Source organism: Ascidiella aspersa, chromosome 3 (genome assembly GCF_963924565.1).
Source record: "Ascidiella aspersa chromosome 3, kaAscAspe10.2, whole genome shotgun sequence".
Lineage (NCBI taxonomy): Eukaryota > Metazoa > Chordata > Ascidiacea > Phlebobranchia > Ascidiidae > Ascidiella > Ascidiella aspersa.
The window spans coordinates 8577468-8598470 of record NC_139449.1 but is presented as its reverse complement, the minus strand read 5'-3'; the positions used below and the strand labels follow the sequence as shown (position 1 = coordinate 8598470).

The 21003-nt window shown below is 36.3% G+C and overlaps 2 protein-coding genes across 2 annotated transcripts; both read right to left on the bottom strand.

The window, feature by feature from the left end:
• Window positions 1-771: 771 nt before the first annotated feature.
• LOC146159047 (tRNA-dihydrouridine(47) synthase [NAD(P)(+)]-like) lies at window positions 772-18328 on the bottom strand. Its single transcript, XM_083383769.1, has 12 exons — window positions 18228-18328; window positions 17745-17796; window positions 17486-17590; window positions 16344-16524; window positions 13457-13842; window positions 12824-12976; window positions 11935-12051; window positions 10838-11014; window positions 9082-9257; window positions 8307-8495; window positions 1362-1490; window positions 772-875 (listed from the first exon to the last, which is right to left on the bottom strand). The coding sequence occupies exons 1-12, from the start codon at window positions 18299-18301 to the stop codon at window positions 803-805; spliced, it is 1812 nt and encodes a 603-aa protein (XP_083239895.1). The 5' UTR covers window positions 18302-18328; the 3' UTR covers window positions 772-802.
• Window positions 18327-19694, bottom strand: LOC146159046 (pyridoxal phosphate phosphatase PHOSPHO2-like). The gene has a single exon (XM_083383770.1). The coding sequence runs from the start codon at window positions 19671-19673 to the stop codon at window positions 18954-18956; it is 720 nt and encodes a 239-aa protein (XP_083239896.1). The 5' UTR covers window positions 19674-19694; the 3' UTR covers window positions 18327-18953.
• Window positions 19695-21003: the final 1309 nt, after the last annotated feature.

Below are 21003 nucleotides of genomic sequence, written 5' to 3'. Positions count from 1 at the left end.
TACCTATAAAAAATGTTATTTAATCAACCCGTTATGGCGTAACTTTGTGACGTCTTCTTTTAAAAAAGTTCATGCGCTGCGACAAGACACTTTTTCATGGTTACGAGAAAATTATTCTACTTATATCACTGTGTTGAAACATATACCTGAAGAATTTGTACGCACAATGTCGTCCAAAGACATGTTCTTCTTGCACAGAACTCCCTGTGTTCAATTTTGTTGTGTGGCAATGAATTTTTAACCTGTCTAAATCTCAACCAATTACATACGTTTCGGCGATTTTGAATAAGGCCATTGCCCTCAAACTATAATTTTTTGTTTAATTACTCAAATGAACGCGCTTCGCCCCAATTCATTAAAACTAATTTTTGACCAAGTTTCACTTTGCAGTTCGAAAACAAAGTGTTTACGAGGGTTACACTTATATCATGGCTTTTAACTATTTTTTTGCAATATTATTGAAATGAAAGCGCTTTGTCCCATTTTTGACCAAGTTTCAGTTTCCTCATCTATTTTGACCAAGTATACTTTGCACATCTATTATGATTTTTTAGTTGCGCAGTTCCATTTTTACTTGCGCAGTTCGGAAATAAAGTGTTTCCAGGGGTTTCGTAACACTTTGACGTCATCTATGATAAAAAATCCAATTCTACATTGTTTCTGCTAACTAACACATTCGAAATGTCGAGTGTTCTCTGGTTCACATTGACTTGTGTACAAAAAAAAAAAACACAAAACATATTTTTCGACGTTTATTCGAAAGCACGCGATCCGACACCGACGAAACAAAGGGGCAGTGACGTCACTTGTAAGAGTTGGCTTTGTGTTTGGGGAGGAACTGGAAGTTTTGTGGAACGGGACCCAGCAACATTTCACTGCAAAGAAACAAACAAAATGTCCAACTCATAAGTTCTAAAGCTTGGGTTGTGGTTCCGCTTCTGTAAGCTTTAACACATTGATAAAGGGTTAACAGGATCAACAAAATCCATTGGGTGCTTAATTTTAATTTGTGTATTACTAAAACTTTTCATCTACTTAACATTTTAATAATATGCGTGTGACTATCTAAATTATAAGAACAAAAATACAACTAAAAACCCTTAGGTTTTGGAAGAAACGCGACAATGCCATATGGCAGTGTAGAGCAGGGGTTCTTAAACTTGTTTCGACTAAACATTTGTGGTTCGCGTGGACCAGGGTCGGGACGAATTAAACATGACGTCATAAAACGAGTAGACCTTAAAAGTCTGTTTATTTCGGTCAAGCAAATATAAAAGTGAAATAACGTTTAACAAAGCACTTCGTTTTATTATTTTCCTTCGGGTCCCCGAGTTTTAATATTGCCAATTCACGTTGTCTACCTTATTTTAAGCCAGTCGTTGCAATTGGGACTCGCCAGTAAGGTTTCGAGGTCGTTTCTTCCGACATAGTAGGGCGGTCGCTCGTTTATTCGCTGAGGTACTTGTTCCAATACGCCGACAGGAATGTACCTGAGAATATAGGTTAAAAAGTTTGTAAATTTATATGAAAAGTACATCGAAAACAAAAAAATTATATCCGTAAAACGTAGAACGGATAAAAATAGGGATATTTTAGGTATATATACAGATATTATTATCAATACAGGACTTCGCCAAGTTGAATACAGATGAAGTCTTGACTACTCGGTTAAGATCAATAGTCTTTCTTGTGCTTAATATTTTCTTTTTTACCGGTTACCAACTTTTTGTATCTCTCGCCCGCCTCTAGGAAGTGATGGGAATTAATGAAGTGAGAAAACGTTATTGCAAAATCAATATTCTGTTAAATATGCTACCCGGACTCATTTTGGTTGTGTATTATCTACCATTTTACCAAACATTGAACAACTCTGGAACACTATATACGGATCTGTTCATAAGTTTAATGGTGAAAATAACGGCCCAAATAGACGTTAAAAGCGACATGCTTCATTATATGGAAAATAAAGCATGTCGCTTTTAACGTCTATTTTGGGCCGTTATTTTCACCATTAAACTTATTGAACAACTCGTTGTGAAAATACAAGGGAAGCCGTTAAATTGAATAAAACTGATGTAATTTGTTATTTACGTTTTTTACTACATAAGCCACATGTTATATACTAATGGTCAATCTGTTATTCATCTTTGTTAAAAAGGTAAAACATACAAAATAGGTTATGAGCTCCTGTTTTAAACCATTTATAATCTTCCTTTTTGACATGTGTTGAGTAGACGAAAAATGAAATCAACAATGTAAACTTTTTAGAACTAATTTGGTGTTAGGCGCAAATTAAAATGGTTGTTTCATCTGAGAAATGTTAAATTGCGTGCATTTAGTTTTATGTAAGCCCGCTTTAGGTTGTCCTTCCAACAATAGGCGCCAACTTTTCAAAATTCCAGTGCGTTTTTAATATTAGTACAAAACTCTTGCTTATCAGTAATCAGCAACAAAACGTAATAGTACTTGGGAAACCGAACCCGTATATTAAAATTGAAGTAGTGCGTTGTGTCTCTCGAAATTCCTTCGTAACCAGTTGCAAATTTGCGCTCTAAAAAGTAATGGGGGACAACATATACAGTTGTGGCGATCTACTTTGTTATAACAAAAGTGTGTTAGTGAACAAGCCTTTCGCGCACGTTAAAGTTGTACTTGCTGTTGCTGACAAAGTCGTAGCATAACTGAAGACCTGACAAGCAAAGCGAGCGTGATTTTTTTGTTGCATATCCGTATTTTTATAATTGCTAGCAATTTTTTTATTGCATAATAGGCTTCACTGTGATGTAATCTTCAAAGTCATGAACGACAAATTTGTTTTATGTTGATTTAGATTGAAAGCTTATAGATTAACGATTTCTTATCATATTGTGCGACCCAACGTCTATTTTAGGCTCAACATGATGGCTTAATGCATATTCTACCAGCACGGGTTTCACTCCAGCAGGCCTCTTATCAGCCTGTAAGCTTGTCAAGGGTGCAGGAACCTTTTTTAGATGCGTGTCAAAGCCAAACCTAAATGTCACTTAAATTTTTTGTTAACTGGCATTTTTTACAAATAAAAATGGTTCTAATTTAAAAATTATGTCTCTACGTTTTTAGCGTGAATATCTTGATTTTTGGACACTTTTAAGGCATCCTTGCATATTTCTACTATAGATATGTAAAATTAGTTCGTACTGATTTGTATGGTACTAAATAATTAATTATTATCGCCATCAACAGACACAAATTCATAAACATTTCGTCAAAAGTATTGGACGCTCGAAAATAATTTACAGATGTACACATTTTATTTATCAGATTTGCCAGGTGATATGCGAAAGACGACAACTAAATAAAATTGAGTAATATTCGACGCTTTATCAAACCAACCACAAAATTACATCGTGAATTTCTTTTTTTCAGCTAATTTTCACACAAGGAAGCAAAGGCAATAACCAACTTAGGATTTCTCGATTTTTGACCTATGAATGAGTTAAAAAATGAACTTGAACGCTTTACTTTTGTTTATAGTAGGTAAAAGACTACAAAATTTCAGCTTAACATTTTTACGTGTAATCTTTAAACAACCACAAACTTGCAACGTGGATAGATGCTCTGCTATAGTTAATGGACATTAAATGCGTTAATAACTTTAAAAACAGCGTTAGTAACTTAAAAGTGCGTTAGATGAAGAAGACAAGTTCAAGGACTTCTTTTTTGAATAATTGAAACTCCATATTTAGCCATTTTAGAATATTTGGTAATAAAATTATACCAGTGGGCCAATGTTAGACCCAGGTGGGCCAATGTTAGAAGTTTGAAGAAAGTTTAAGATCTGATTTTAATCCGGTTTCACGACTAACATAATCGGCTGAGCAGTGTTTAGCCTTGTGCCTTGAATGCTTTTTGCACAAGAACTAAATTACAGATTCCATGTTGACCTTAGTAAACCTCATTTTTAGCTGAATTGCCAACAGAGAAGAGTTAGACAACCGCTAAGTTAAGGCTTGTTATGCAAATACCACAAACAAAGGGCTATAGTTTTTCATTTCATGTCTACATTCATTAAACTGGTAGGATCTTTCTGTAGACCAACTGAACCATGGTTAAGGCCTTTGAAGATCCCTTGTTTATTGAAGATTCTTGTTTAGCCATTTGGAAAGTTTTTGTACTAACTTGACATTTTGAAGATTGGAAGAGAGTTGACGATCTGATTTTAATCCGGCTTTACGACTAACAAATTCGGCTGACCGGTGTTTAGCCTTGTGCCTTAAATGATTGTTGCACATGCACTAAATTAAAGCTTTCAAGTTGATCTTTAGGCTCACAGGCTTTAGCTAACTCGCAAATAGAGAAGAGTCACCCGCTAAGTTAACTTGACAAACTTTAATACCCTTATATTTAAAACGTACATTAAACTGGGATCTTTCTGTATGCCAACTGGACCATGGTAAGGCAGGAAGACAGTTTAAGGTCAGGCTTTAATCCAGTTTCAGGGTCCACATAATCGGCAAACTTCAATTCCCTCAGAACGGTGTAGCCTCGTTCCGGCGACTTGATGCCTGTTTGCAGATAAACCGAGCCGAGAATCCCCACAATATACTCGCAGCCTCTCGCCCTCGCAACTTCGGTCGTCACGTCTTCAAACGCGCCGGCCAAGCCCCTGCAACGATACTCGGGACTTGTGCAGGCGTACCTCCCGCGCATGTAGCAAGCGGTGTTAAGTTCGTTAAACATGTCGCCAAAGAATTGATTGAGAAACCGAAGTCTCACGGCGTTTCGCTGGCTGGTATTGGGTGGGATACTGTGAGGCGGATCACCATCTGCTTTGCTGTGTACAGTGTTCATCCTAAGAGCTACAAGTTTGTTCGTGTGCTTTTCGAAAACGCCCCACGAAGCTTTGCTTTTGAGGATTTTTTCGGCCGCGATGACGTCAGAATTGCCAACGTCATCCTTGGTGATCTTGAATACTTCACGGAACTGGTTATTGGGGTAAGTGTTGGCGATGAGTTCGTTAATTTGTGGTAAGTCCTTCTCGTCCAAATCTCTGCATACTAGGCCTGGTAAAGCTTCAGCACCTTGGCCCTTTAAAGGCACATCTCTCAATAATTTAGCGGACAAACTCATTTTGAGTAAACGCCTACTTTGAGGGATAAGTTTAAAGTACTGCTTGTGCCAGGTCCTAGATAGTTAGTAAGGGGAAATAATTAAAAAAAAAATTAGGATACGTTAAGTGCAAATCACCAGTCAAATACATCTAGAAGTTTGTATTATTTTACGACATTTTCAATATCGATTATAACTTTTAGCATCGCATGTTCAACTAGAAAAGTTGAACTTCTTTTTTTCAGAAAGAGCTAAATGTGTGCTATGCCTCAACAATAGGGGCAGCCAAATTAGACTAAACTTAACAGTAGTGGGACGCAATACGAAATTAAAATAAAAACATTAAGTTGAAAATAAATAAAAATCCTACAATGTATTGTTTGAAGGGGCGAAAAGTTTTTGCCGGCAAAACAAAATGAAGCCGTATTACTTGTCTTACATAGGCACCTTACTTTGCACACCTCTGGTCTAGATAAAAAACAACATCCATTCTAGAAAATCGAAGAAATACACTTTAACAAATACAAACTCACAGTAATCAACTTCTTTCTCAAACTAAGTTCTACCACGCACGCCTCCTTTTAAAATTGTCTCGAGCGTTGCAATTTTTTTCATTGTTTCATTATTGTTGTTTTTTTTTGTTAAAAAAAATTAGTTGGTAAACGACGTTGTGCCCTACCCCTTTTGCAGAACTTCGGTTGTTATCAATTGTGCCTTACCATTCTGACTGAACTTATCTAAAATAATTCGTACAAAAGTAGATCAAAATCTATAAAAAATAGGCAGCTCAGAAACTTGCAAAATCCTTAAGGCAAAACTTCTTAAATTGTGCGTTGCGATGCCCTGGTGAATTTTCAAGGGTGTCACCCTTAACAACAAACAAAATTCTTTCCGATATTATCATTGCCTGATGTGTGCATTTCAACTCATTACATTACAAAACTGTCCCTGTGTATTATTTAGCAATCACATCCAACTCTGATTCACTTCGGCGTGCAAAACTCAAGGCTGGATCAGTCATTTATAAACGTGCCTATTGTAGTATATATTGTGTATAGGCACTGGTCATTATAATGCTAAAAAGGAAAGTTAATGCTGCAGTCAAGACGCATATATTCGATTTAAGGTGATCGTCCTGAAAATAACATTAGCTACATAGTGAAATGAATTTTATAAAAATTCGTTACATTTATCATTGAAAATTGCGAGTGAACTCTAATTCTAATGGATTATTTGCAGTAAGGTAGGCCAGTAACAGTAACAGCATGCCTAACAAGCTGATATTAGACCTCAATAAGGATTATTATATTCGCAATTCATTCCTCAATAAGCTGAAAGACTGTTTGAAATCCTAATCCTCTGCCTACACGTTCATACTATTCGCGCTGTTTTTTTTGTACATTATGCAGTTCAACTGATTTCCAAAAAAAAAAAAATTATTAAAATTCCTATCGCTGGGTGCGTCACAAGATCAACAAAACCATTATGAGGGCATCGCTAAAAAATGGTTTAGAACTACTGACACTTGACAACCTTAAGCTAATCGCACCAAAACTCTCCCTTCATTGGTGAAAAAAAATTCAATAATAAAACTATTTTATTATATTGCCATCCGTTATAACTCTGACGATGTGATCTCACTGACTTTAAGGGCTACCTAATGCATGTGTTTATATTATTCAAAAACTAGGTCGTGTGGTGCAAACAAATTGTCAAGTTGATGTAAGACTGCAAATCGACGTAACACTACAAGCGTTAATAGGCTACAAGTAAAAAAAAAATTAAACACTGCTTTACAAAACTAACCAATGCATCGGACTACTGTGTGACTTTTCGGACTAAGAGTAAGACTCACGAACTAATGCGTGTTACTTGCCTACGCCGGGCTTACATACTGCAGGTGTTTATAATATTTAGAGACAAGGGTTGTATATCTTAAAAACATCAAGATAATGTCATCACACTACAAGCATTATTAGACTACAAGAAAAACAAAAACTTTTTTGGAACACTGCTCTACAAAACTCACCAATGTATCAAAATACTTTTCGGACTGAGAGTAAGACTTACGAACTGATGCGTGTTACTTGCCAACGCCGGGTTATATACCGCACGTGTTAATAATAATCAGAGTCATATGTCTCAAAAATGAATTGTGAAGATAATATAATCACACTACAAGCGTCATTAGGCCACAAGAAAAAATCAAAAAGCTTTCCTTACAACACTGCTCTACGAAGCTAACTAATGTATCAGACTACTGAGTGACTTTTCGCACTAAGAGTAAGACTCACGAACTAATGCGTGTTACTTGCCAACGCCGGGCTTACATAGTGCAGGTGTTTATAATATTCAGAGACAAAGGGTTGTATATCTTAAAAACATCAAGATAATACCATCACACTACAAGCATTATTAGACTACAAGAAAAACAAAAACTTTTTTTGGAACACTGCTCTACAAAACTCACCAATGTATCGAATTACTTTTCGGACTGAGAGTAAGACTTACGAACTGATGCGTGTTACTTGCCAACGCCGGGTTATTTACCGCACGTGTTAATAATAATCAGAGTCATATGTCTCAAAAATGAATTGTGAAGATAATATAATCACACTACAAGCGTCATTAGGCCACAAGAAAAAATCAAAAAGCTTTCCTTACAACACTGCTCTACGAAGCTAACCAATGTATCGGACTACTGTGTGACTTTTCGGACTAAGAGTAAGACTTACGAACTAATGCGTGTTACTTGCCTATAGTGATGATTTGTACAACGATATGAGTAACAATTATTGACTGCGCCTGATTCGCGAATCACTAATATCCGGGGTTCGGCAACCAACAATCGAAGAAGACTAATTGCAATATGAAAAGACTAACACGAATCGATTTACTTTAGAATTTCTTGTCTGAGTCAAATCAGTCATTTATAAGTTCTAGTTATTAGTCTCTTAAAATCATTCGAATTAAGAGACTGATGATGGCGGATTGGCAAAATATATTTCTCTATTAATAACTAGAACTTATAAATGACTGATTGTGACTCAGAAAAGTCTAAAGTATATTGCTACCATTTGAAGTCATTGTCGTCATTAACGTGCTTTATGGCGAGGAGATATCTTTTTTACATATTAAGTTTGCATATAAAACGAATCGACTTCGGTATTTACTAAAATACATGCTCGCACGTCACAATGCGCCCGACAAACCCTTACCTGTGCATAAAGGACAACCACTCAAGCAGAAACCTCCTTGTGTTCTCGACGCCTTGGGTGTCCGATCCCCAGTGAACGAGACCCTCGTTGGTGAAGGAACGCAAAATATCGAATCGTTCCGGGGCCGAAATGTCCCAGTCGCGTCGCTCCTTGATTTCGGTGAAGATCCAAGGCTTGATCAGGGCGCCGCTGTTTTAAAGAGAAGAGCGATTATTAAGGCATCTGAAAGTGTTTAAAGCTACATCTATTGGAGTTTTTTACTTGCTTTTTTAAATAGTAGAAAAGCGTGTTTTTGGAGGCAGAACTTTCTAAACTGGGATCAGCAGCTTTCACCAGTTTCATAGTAAGTGCTACATCAATACATACATTGTATTTTCCTGACTTACAAAAAGTTACACAGGGAGCATTCAGAGGGCTAACCAAAATCTGCCGACAAACGACATAATAAAGCGCCGCTGTTTGGGCACCGGGTTGTTTTGTCCCTGTAAGGGGCTAGAAAATGGTTTAGGGTTAAAATTATTAGGAGAGTGATGTACTTCGGGAGTTAGGGGTGGGGTTTGTGGTGAGGTAAAACGTTGTATAGGCCCGGTTCTGGCCACTCCGACGGATTTTGATTTAAACGTTATTACGACCATTAGGTAATCTTACTTTGATCTTATTCCGGTGTGTTTTATTTCGACGTTGATGTTCTTGTAATTTCTGTTTTATGGCTGGAGTTAGGGGTGGAAAGTTTCCGGGAATTTTGCAACCCTAGCTGGAGATAGTAAAAACCTACCGTGCGATCATTATGCCTGCCACGTCGGTTCGTTCCATCGCCTCATAGTAGTCGTGATAGGAGAAAATGTCGCCGTTGCCGAACAGTGGCATTGGCTGAGCAACTCGGACGCACTCGTTCACGTAGTTCCAGTCGGCGCTGCGGGTGTACCGGGCCTCGCGAGATCGGCCATGTAACTGGATATAAAGGGTTTTTTAAGTCTTTTTCAAGGACAGTGGAGAGTTAGGGCGTCGTTTTTGGCCAAGTGAAGCGGGCTCAACTTTGATATGACATAAATATGCCGTTGCTAGCAGGTATAGCAGTGGTCGGAAAACTTTTTTGTCGCGGCCCAAAGTACTGTTTTCAGACCTATTGAAGGCCCACTAAAACCACTACAAAACAGTGGCGGATCCAGGATAGTTGATTTTAAGGTGGAAGATTACACGACGCCTCAATGCCCAAAACAATGCTGTAGCATAAAGTAATTGTATAACATACTGTAAAACGAGGAATATACGCGCAAAGCGCGAAAAATTTTCAATTACATATTGTTAAAGTTGGCAAAAAATATAGTTCGACAGGCGCTCAGGACCAGATTTGGCACTTGGGCCTTTACAAGCTGAGCCAATTTAAAAATTCTATGTCACATCAACTTTAAATAAAGTGCAATGAACGTACGGCTATCACGCGGCCCACAGCTACATGATAACACTAAACTATTCAAAAGTAACTCGCGGCCCATTAAAACCGGCTCTGCGGCCCACAATTTGCCGACCACTGAGATATAGTATTATTAGTATAGTATACAAAGAATCCTATTTTTCTTCAACGTTTCAGCTGCATGTACAGGATGCCTATATCAGGGTAATGCAGCAATACCACGTTCAACAATACGCAATGTAAAACGACACACCAAAAAGGAGATAAAAGTGTAAAAAACAACAAACAAAATAAAAAGCGACAAGGGCGAGGCTCAACTCAGTTACGATATAACATAATGAATTATTAACTTGCTTCACCTATAAACTTAGTTGAAAGTCATTCGCAAAATCACTTAAATCCAAGTCAGGTTTTTTTTCTCCAAGTAAGTCATTAGTTATTCAAGTCAAGTTTCAGCAAAGTAAACTATACCGTAAGCTTATGAATCGTAAACGACAACATTTAAATAGCCCAACTATACAAAGCACAACATATTTGGTCTGTTTGTGGAATTGTTTGGCGAAATCTTAAAAATTATACAGCAAATATTAGGCAACATAAAACTGAATTCAGCCTTCCAACTATTTAAACTTTTTTGGGAGTCTTAAATGCTCACATTACTTAATGGTGGTTTTATTACTAATTGGCACAAAATCGGTAAATTTAAAAAAAAAAAAAAAATAGAAACCGCCAAGTTGTCTCAAACATATCAATAATTTAAATAAATTAAAGAACCACCGTGCAATTAATACGAGGCAATTTGCCGCGGATTGACATAAACGATTTACAGCACAAGAATCGAAGCAACTTAGTTTAGTTGTTGTTTAATTACGAATTAATTGCAGGCAAAACATTGGTAAATTGATATAAAAAAATTAATAGAAACGTTATCTTAAAAAATTTTAAAATAAAAAATGGCAAAATTTATAAAAAAAAAAAAAAAAAATAAAAACCGCCAAGTTATCCCAAACATATCAATAATTAAAATAAATTTAAAGAAACACCGTGCAATTATTACGAGGCCACTTGCCTCGGATTGACAAAAACGATTTACAGCACAAGAACCGAAGCAACTCACAGTGGCCAGTGCAACGCCGCGATCCCTCAGCATGGGCAGGATTGTGTGGGCGCTGTTCCGTTTGCTCTCGATGCCGGTCCTTAGCTTGCAGGTGAGCGGCACGTCCAGCACCGATTCCATGCAAGTTGCGATGTCGAAAAGCTTGTTGGTGCGTCGCATGAGGCCTGAACCCGAACCCTGTGAATGGAAAGTCTGTTAAACCGCCGGATCCGATATAATTTTGAACTCTTCAGTTATGCAAACCGGGGAATCGTAGGCCCTTTTTGAAAGAGTTTGGTGACTCCTGAAGTGGATTAACGATTACGTTTATCGTTTTCCCTAAAGAATTTTTATCACCTTTTCGTTGTGATCATTGATGGCGCTGTGTGGACTTAAATTTTAAACCAAAAAGACGCATTTTTTTCGCGCGAACGCATTATTTATCACCATCTGTCAAAAAAATCCTTGGGTCGCCCCTTATTAATTGCTGTAATATTAAAATGTTTAACAGCAAAATTGTAAGGTAAAATTTATTACGGCCCAGCAAAAAGCTGATAAAACCGCCGCAATCGATTTAATTTGGAAGTCTTCGATCGTACAAAACCAATGAATCAAAGGCAACGAAGAGGTGTCTAAGGCTGAAATGGTTTAATTGGGAAGTTCTTTTTCAGGCAAACCAGGTAATCAGAAGGTAACGAAGAGCGAGCTATAGTGTTAAGTTGGTTTAGTATAAGAATATTTTTTTCAGGATAATCTACAATTGGAAAAATGTTAGTAAATTTTAAGCGAAATTTCATAATTTGGCGCTAAATATACTGAAATTCCTTTTTATTTCATGTAAAACACTTCAAATGTTTTGTTTTTTTAATGATTAACCCTTTCTTGATGATTGGTCGGCAGAGAGAAAAATAATTCATGCAAATTGGCAGGGACAAGTTCGAATCCCGTCTGGGCCCGTATTTTTCAACCGGATTTGCCTATAAACTGCTGCGGAAATCGTTAATTAATGTTCAAGTTTATATTTTCGAGCCATATAAGCTTTAACAACAATACTTTTCATAATGGCCTAAAACGATTTTGTCACAAAATAGGTTTGCGAGTCGCAACTTGCGACTTACCTTTTTGAAAATGATATCAATCGGACAGCCCATGTTGATGTCGACAAAATCAATGTCGCAACTTTTATTGAGAAGTTCGGCGCATCTGGACATTGTATCCGGATAAGCCCCGCAAAGCTGTAAAAAAATCGATTTTTTACGAATTTGGGATGTTCGATCATATCGGATTGGAGCCGATATCCAAGGGATAGTATCGGTACTCGTCCGATACTAGGGTCAAAACGATACCGGTGCCGACCCGATAGTATATTAATTTGTGCATAAAAGTCATGTTTTGCGGTTCAATCTCGAGTTGTTTTTTTCACTTTTAAAGAAAATTTCCAAGAAAATAATTCACTTTTTAAAATAAGATAAAAGGCTTTCCAGCGCAAAAGCTAATTTCGGCCAATTACCCTAAAATTCATCAACATTGCACTTGAAAATTTTATCAATTTTACATATTTAACCACAATAATGATGTGCTCAAAATACCGGGTAGCAGAATCGAAGTGAAATATCAAGTTTCCCACATCCCTTTAACAAATCCTTTGTAACTACCTCAAGGACACCCAGGGTTACGCGGAACTCATTTTAATAAACACTGTCCTAAATGACGATTTATCCAGGTAAGTGATATGACACAGCACCTTGCCCGAGTAAGTGATATGACACAGTAATGTGTCCAGGTAAATAATATGACACATTTATATTTCCAGGTAAGTGATATGACACATTAATTTGTCCGAGCAGAAGATATGACACAGTGATGTAATCAGGCAAGTGATTTGATAGTCTTAACTTTCGTTTTAACTTTCTAGAAAGCAATGTGTCGATGACAATGATAGGCCAACTGATAGATCGGGTAATTCCGCAATTAAATAGCACTTCTAATGTAAGTTTTACTACTAACCTGTACACCGAATAAGTCCTCGCACGGATGTCGCTTGATTAAGGCCCATTCCGAAGTTTGACCTTGAAGAAGGTTAGTGGCCAGTGCCATCTCGCCACACGTTATGTCGGCTCCCATTCTCTTGCACACAACTCGAAACGGGAGGTTTCCACACTAAAAAATAGACTAGGCTAAATGCCTTATATAAGAGAAAATCACGGCGCCATTTTTAAACGAAGATCAGTAGTATAATCAAGGATGTTCGTTTACGCCAGGGGTGGGTAACCTTTTCCAGGCTAAACTTCCAATGTCATTAACTCAGTATAGACATAAGGCCTTCAGGTTGAAAATTTTTCGTATTACCCTGGTTAAAAAAGCCGATGACAGCTTTAACTTCTTGTGTATGAAAGCTTCACAGCTTACAAATATTGAAACGACTTCGCGAAATTTAAAAGGTTTACCTTTCAAATAATACAGAAATTAATCGGGTGGTAATGTAAGCAGTGTATCTTTGGAGTAAACTAAACCAAAATGAAAAACAGTAATTTTACAATGAATTTAAAATAATATTTTGCCACAAACCGGCATTAAAAATCCTCAACCTTGCAAATCATTATTCCAAATCGGTTTCGATAATCAGTTATTATAACTTACCGTTGTCAACGGGGCGAGATACAATTTCCCGGCAAAGTCGATTCGCTTCTTTTCGTTTTTTCGCAGAGGTACAACGTCGCAGTCGATCACCGAACCGGCGTCGACCGCAACCGTAACTTTACCGCAAACCGCAGCGGAATCGGCAGACGCAATGTCGCTTTTCACTTCGGCCGTCAGAGTCAAAACCGATTTGCCGTTCGCCTTTAAATCTTCCTCTCTTTTTCGTTTCGCCTGCAAAGCATCGACGTGCTTCAGAACTTCTTGGGTCCTGTCGAAATCGTACTTTCGCTTGCGTAAGCTTCCCTGCAGATCGCGCGGCAAAACGTTGAGGATTTTCGGTCGCGGGCTAGCCGCCATCTTGGCGGGATCGATTCTGTTTGCATAACCTGCATCGAAAATAAAATTAAACCATTTGAAATAAAATAACAAAATAACAAATAAACAAACAGATTTTTAGGGGTATGTGACAATTTTAGGAGTATCTTGACAAGTTTACATGGTTATTGATTAAACGAGGCAAAAATTGCGGATTTTTAAGCTTGTTTATTATTATTATGTGGGTAACCTTTCTACAAGGTTGATACATTTTTATGACATTTTTTACAGAACAGACTAACTGGTTTTGCTTTTTTGTTCGATACCAATATAGCATATTGTAAAAGTGATAAATCAGGCGACTTTATCAATACATCAATATATTAGGCTATCTTTGCATTTGACGACAAAAAATGTTAAAAACAGCCTCTTATTAAAGTAACAAAAACTAATCAGCGAGAACTGTTTAACAATTAGAAGCCATTCGATTCATTTTTTACTTATTTTGTTTCAGTATTAAATTTTCCTTCGTATTATAAAACGCATCTTTGTTTTCTATTGGAAATAAACAATAATAAACTATAGCTTTTAAATATATAAATTATTTAATCTACACAATAATAACACTGGTTTACAGCAAATTTGCTCCAGCCAAGGTGGCAACCTTTTTTGACTAATTTTAGGGTGCTGAGTTCAAATCTGGCATTGATTTTTGTCCATCACGTCACGATTTTAAGTTGTGAATTTTTTCAATTAGGGGTAAAAACTATTATTTCGTTAAATATGTAAAAAAAGGGACTTAAATCATACCTTATAAAAATTTGAATACAGCCTTATCAGAGATTGAACATTTAGCAGTAAGATGAACTTTCCACAGTAAGTCGCCAAATCATGCACACTATGCCCTTTTTTATATAAGAAGAAGGATAGAGTACCGGGGGGCAATGGTAACATTGGTAAGGGGCTGACAATGATCTAATGATACGAGGAAAAGCGGCCCATAATATAAAAGATATGTGGTCAAAATTAGTTTGGGAGATAACAGTGTGAAACAGTTCAATATATCAAAACACTAAATTTAAAGCGGAGGATTATAACAAAAATGAAACTGGAAATATCCAACAGAACCAGTTTGATAACAGAGGACCACATCAGTTGGAAAAAATCAGAAAGGTTATATAATACTTGTTGTAATACATGTTTAAACTGAATAACGAGTTATTTGAAACGTTCAAAATGCTACCTACTTCTGTATGGGCTTTGATATTTTTATTACGTCATGCTACAACCTCCAATCATTATGCTCAAAGTTAGTAAAATTGCAAATCATACCCAGTCAATTAAAAGAGCTATTAGAATCGTTACAGAAGCAAGAAAACCTGTTTGTAAATTTAAAAGAAGAAAGGGAGTTATTCTTTCCAAGTTGAACTCCCGAAATTTTTTTTTAACTGTCTAAAAAACAAGTATTAGGTCACAGCAGATAAATTTCACTCGAAAAACATAGATTAAACATAACCTAAAATTTCGCATTTTTACCCGATTTGCAATTTTCGGCAAAAATTGGACTCGATTTCTTCAACCAATACATGTTCAAATGAGCTTAAATTTTGTATATAATGGTTTTAGGTGTCTATCTATCAATATCCGTATGAGGCAGGTGGGTTTAAAAAAAAAGATTTCACGACCCGCCCTTACTATAATTATATATATCAGGGGTTCTTAAACTGGGGTCCATGGACCCCTTGGGGGTCCGTGAACTAGTTTTAGGGGGTCCATGAAGGCCTAACTGAAATATTAGTGTATATTTTAAAAGTTACCATTTTCTCAAAGAAAACAGTTTAATTAATAATAAAATGGATTTGAACTGTATGTATTTAGACTTCATTTCACTTTCACCGAAAATCAGCAGATTTATGGACCGAAATCAGCAGATTTATGAAGTTTATTTGTATTGTGCCGTCATTTTTGAAATTTTTTCCCCTACCGTGGTCCACGCAAGGCAAAAAAAATTTGATGGGCCCGCGGTAAAAAAAGTTCTAGAACCCCTGCTATATATGCTTCCAACTATTCCGGAAGACAGGCTGTATTAACGCATTGCAAAAATATATTGATTCTAAACAAGCCATTTTTTCAAAAATTTCACTAATTCTTTTTCAGACAACATAATAGTGTCGTAACATGTTAAAATATGTTGTCACAAACAGTGCAGACTTACATAAAAAAAACATAAATTGCTGCTTTTTTATAAAATTCCGAAATTCTGTACAGAAAAAATTTGACGTGATAAAGAAAAACTACTGCCATTTTCCGAATCAGTAACCTCGAAATAGGGGGAAACGCCTAATACGGTGGCTGGAGCTTTCAATGACTCTAAATTTGTAAACCAGTGTAATGTAAGACTACAAAAAGGTGGAAAATTCATCTATTGGTATGCCCAACAATCAATTAACGGCCGACTGCTTAAATAGTTAGAAACATTTTCATGGATTTGTAGAAATGAATACTGATATTCCTATTTTCAAGTAGGATGACTAAATCACGCATGACGCTGCTAGAAAATATTTGGTATTACCATTATCTTCCACCTTAATGGTGTGGCTTGCTCCATATCTGCATGTAAAGCTGTACGGACAACATCCGTGCGTGTCAAACGAGTAGCAGGTCTCTGCGATGTCCTTCGGCTTCGAAGCCAGGTACTGGTCGACGTCGTGCAAAAATTTGCACTTGTCGGCAAAGAAGCAATTGCCACTACTCTGTTAAAGCAATATGCACATAAAGCATTAGATACTAAAAAATCAGAACAGAAAAGCAATGTTGAATCTAGGGCAGTTGGCAAACTATTTTGTAGTTAGCAGAAGAAGCACACATATTCTAATGACAATTAGGTCTGGTGGCACTGGCCCCCAACTATAACTATGTAAATAGAATTTGTTTTCCAATTTTCGCCAATGTTCGGGCTTTTGTAATATGCTTTGGTCTATTTTAACTTTAAGGACAACTATTTAGCCCAATAGCACTTTGGGTACTACGCCGTTATTTCGGGCAATATATATGCTGATTTATTTTATGAGTCTAATGTGTCATGTATCCATTTAAATTCAAAGATTTTGCAATTTAAACCAAATAAACTAAATTTAATTTGTGCCTCGGTTTCACCTACTTAATTGCTCCAGGTTCGGTGGAAAAAAAATAATTTTTTTTTTTTTTTTTCAGCGAAACCGCTTTTTTTTAAGTTTAATTGTTTGAGGACCTTACGGTCACAAAGTTAGAGCATAGCTGAAAAATTGTATTGCTTCTCCCCAAACATCAATTCCAGATCTGCCTCTGCCAGGTGGGACCTAGCTTATAAATTTTACTTTGGAGAAAAGTTTTTAAAATTTTCTTGTGCATTCATTATCTTCTCTACCTTTTACACAAGTTCTATTTACAAGTTTTTATTTCTAAAATCCCAAAAGCTTTGGCATACAGTATAGAAAAAAGAAAAAACAAGCCATATTGTTTGAAAACCTTGTATTTGTCAGAAAATTAGGTAGTGAGACTAATTGATTTATGCCAATAACCCTAAATTGTAATGAACTAGTCTGCCACACAATCAGAAGTTAATATTGGTAGCCTGATAGGTTAAACAAAACTTGACTAACAAACATACCTGCTAATTTAATTTTTCACCCTTTTAATAGAACAGTATAGAACAACTTGTAAAGAAGTTATTACCAGACTAGGGCAAAGTCGTGTTGATATATCTTCCCTTCGTTGTCGTGGACGATGTTTATTCTGCCCTCGGACTTTCTTTTTAGACTTTTCTTCTTTAGTTTTTTCCTTTAAAAATGACTTTTTAAATTTTAATTCAATATTCACATGTTTGAACCCTGGAATTTAACTACACGACAGTAAAAAAAACTGACATTAAAAAAAAACAATATTTTGAATGATAATATATTGCATCAACGGGAAGAAACTAACAAATGCTTACCAAGCCTTCCACATTTTCTTTATTCAAAACCACTTTTTTGGGTTTCATGAAACTAAAAAAAACATAAATATATTTAAAAAAAATTTGGATTTTAATTGAGTGGCCCTCAAGATTCGATGGCCAGGACGACACAGCTGACTAAAAAGGTATTTTTAGGCCCCTAGTTGTGCCGGCCATGTTGAGGATACAGTTTTAATTAGCGTTCTACAGTTTGTTTATTTGTGCCAATCCTTATGCACGACAAATAAAACTTATTACTAGTACTACTACCACACAAAAGGGAAGAAATATAAAGGCAGTGGTGCATAATATTACATTATTGTCCAATTACACTTTTAGCAACTTAAATAAAAACAAAATCTGTTAAGTAATTGGTGAGTGAAATTAAACGAGTGAAGGAAGTTACAGTTAAGCCCAATAAAACTGTAATAACAAGTGACAGAAAAGTAACATGATATCAAAGCCAAAAATAAAAATACTTACACAGCTTTAACTCTAGCATTTCCGTCAGTATCTGCTGGTATAAAGCTCTTCCATGTTACAGTTGTATCTGCCATCTCAATTGAAGCCTAATACAAATCGCTGTGGATACATGAAGTAGAAAATAAACATCCGTGTCACAAGAACCTGCATAAAATATTTACCTTAAATTGAACGACGTGAACTTATAAGAAAAAAAATACCGTAAGCACACATTACTAAGGCACAATCAGAGTGTAGAAAACCTAAAAAATCTGTGTCACAAGAACCTGTATAAAATGTTTACCTTAAATTGAACGACATGAACTTATAAGAAAAAAAAAAAAAACTTAAGCACACATTGCGAAGGCACAATCAAAGTGTAAAAAGACCTAAAGAAAAGCTTATATGCTAGATTTGGCACAAAATGCTTTAACAAGATGCATAAGTTGCTAAATAAATTCAAATAAACGGAGAAAGGAAATGTACTTAGTATAATAAGTTAAAAGTTCTCCTTGTGACTAACTAAGCACACAATTGTAGAATTAAATTTCCCCTTTTGGCGTTTATTGCTTTAAATCTTTCTGGCTTGAAATTGTCACCGAATAAAAAGCACTAGTAGATAACACAGTGAGCATGATGCTGGACAAAGTGAAATAGCAAAGGAAACAGCTGAGTTGATTATTATTATCCAATTGGAAATTGGAAGCTCTTTTCACAGTACACATAAAACATCCCGAATATGATTGATTAGACAGGGTTTACTAAGTTGGAAATCTCGGTCAATATTTGAATGGCACTACTCCATGGCACCACCTTCGCTTTTATTGCATCTTGCTTTAGGTTTGAAATTTTTTTCTCTAGGGTGTAACCTTTTCTCGGAAAAGCGATGTCACTTTTTGAAAGCTGCAGACAGGGACAGAGGTCGTTCGAGCCATCCCCGACGTAACAGACGTGGCTGTAAAAATCCTTGCCCATTTTTTCTTTAAAATCTGACACCAGCTTGCTTTTGCACATGTTTTTTGGGCAGCTCGAGTGCGAATGTTCGTGACAGGGCTTCACATGCAAGCGTCCTGAATCGTCGCCTTGCGCAGGATTGGTGAAAATTTCCTTGAAGGTTTTGGTCAAGCCGTGATGTTCCAGGATTGTTTCAATGAATACGCTGTTCGCGTCTGAGGTGATGATGCTGTCAATGTGCGGTTGATTTGCGATGAACACCAATAGCTCCTTCATTCCTTCCACCAAAGGTAACCGCACGAGTTCCTGCTTAATGTCATCTATTGTCGTATGGTTTTCATGCAGGAACTGCAGAACAGTGTTCATGAACTCTGTCCATTTTCCCTCGGAATATTTATTCCACAGCTTTGTGCTTTCTTCTTTGTTCGGGATGAGGTTGAACAAAGAGGTGTCCGCATTGTCATCCAGGATTGTGTGGTCAAAGTCGAAAACAACAAGAATGTTCTGCTGCATTGTTTTTTATTAATATTTTAATTGCAAATAAACTAAGTTGAAACCTAAAGAAAATAAATGTTAATCATATTTAAACTGTTGTTTTAGCCCAGGAGACGGCAACCTATAGGAAACTGGGCATGAGACCGTAAATGCAAAATGAGTTACAGTTTGCATTTTTTATCTGTACATATGTAGACTTGTTACGTCTGATTTTACAGTTTTTTTAGTCTTAAGGTTGTGTGAATACCAGGGACTAAAAACAATAGAGGTTTCGCTAACAGTAAATCTGAAAGCAATTCATGCAATTTACAAAAAATTATTTTGTCTTTTAATAATGAGCAATACATCGAGATTATAAAGACCCAATTTAAATTACCTCAAAAAGAAATTGACAATTAGATTTATCGTGTTTCTTAAAAACAAACTTTTGTAATACTTTTTATTTTTACCATGTATAACGCTGTGTGCTGGCCTACAATTTTTGGCAGATTTTTTCTTTCTAACTGTAATTGGTTTTATTTTGATTGTAGGCCCGCTTCCACTTACTTGTATTACATAAAGTGCTTTTGAATAAAATTTATCTCAATTTTTGCACGTTAAACAATTTGCCTTCGCTATATTGCATTTGTGTTATTTATAGACGAATTGTTGCTCATTATTCAGTTTACTAATTTTAATAATTTAACGATATATTTTTATGTCAACGAAGTAACTTGTAGTTGACTTGCTCTCATACTGACTTGACTTGGACAACCTGCGACTGCGACTTAAGTCATTTAAAACAAAACAGTAAAAACTGGTATGATTTTACACCAAAGTCGAAACGTGTTTTCATCTTAACTTTTACTGATAACGTGCACGGCGCAAACCCACCAAACAATGTTCAGTAAAATAAATTAGAGGGGAATTCCCTAATCACCTATGTCAATAAGATAAAATGTGTACACACAGGCAAACAATGTCATTTTAAACAGGAGTTCAGCTGTATATTTGCAAGTTCGCTTCGTGATGCAATCTAAAAATTTGTCATGCCTTCACCCAAGTTGAAAAATAGGTTACCTAGTTTTAGGCGCAGGAAATATGTTCTCCGATCCAGTATTGCAAATGGGTGCAATTTTCAGGACCTTGTTGGCCGGCTTAAGATGCTTTAGGACGACTGCAAAGTGGCTCAATCAGAAACTAAAAGAATGTGATTCGTCCCTTTTCTAGCGCTTAGACGCTTTTAATCAATAGGCAAAGTCAATCATCAATCTCCTTTAGGGCTGCCTAGGTTATTTGCTTGGGTTGTCTATTGCCGATCGCCATTGGCCATATTTCGTAGGTGTGCCGCCGAATTGATTTAGCTCTG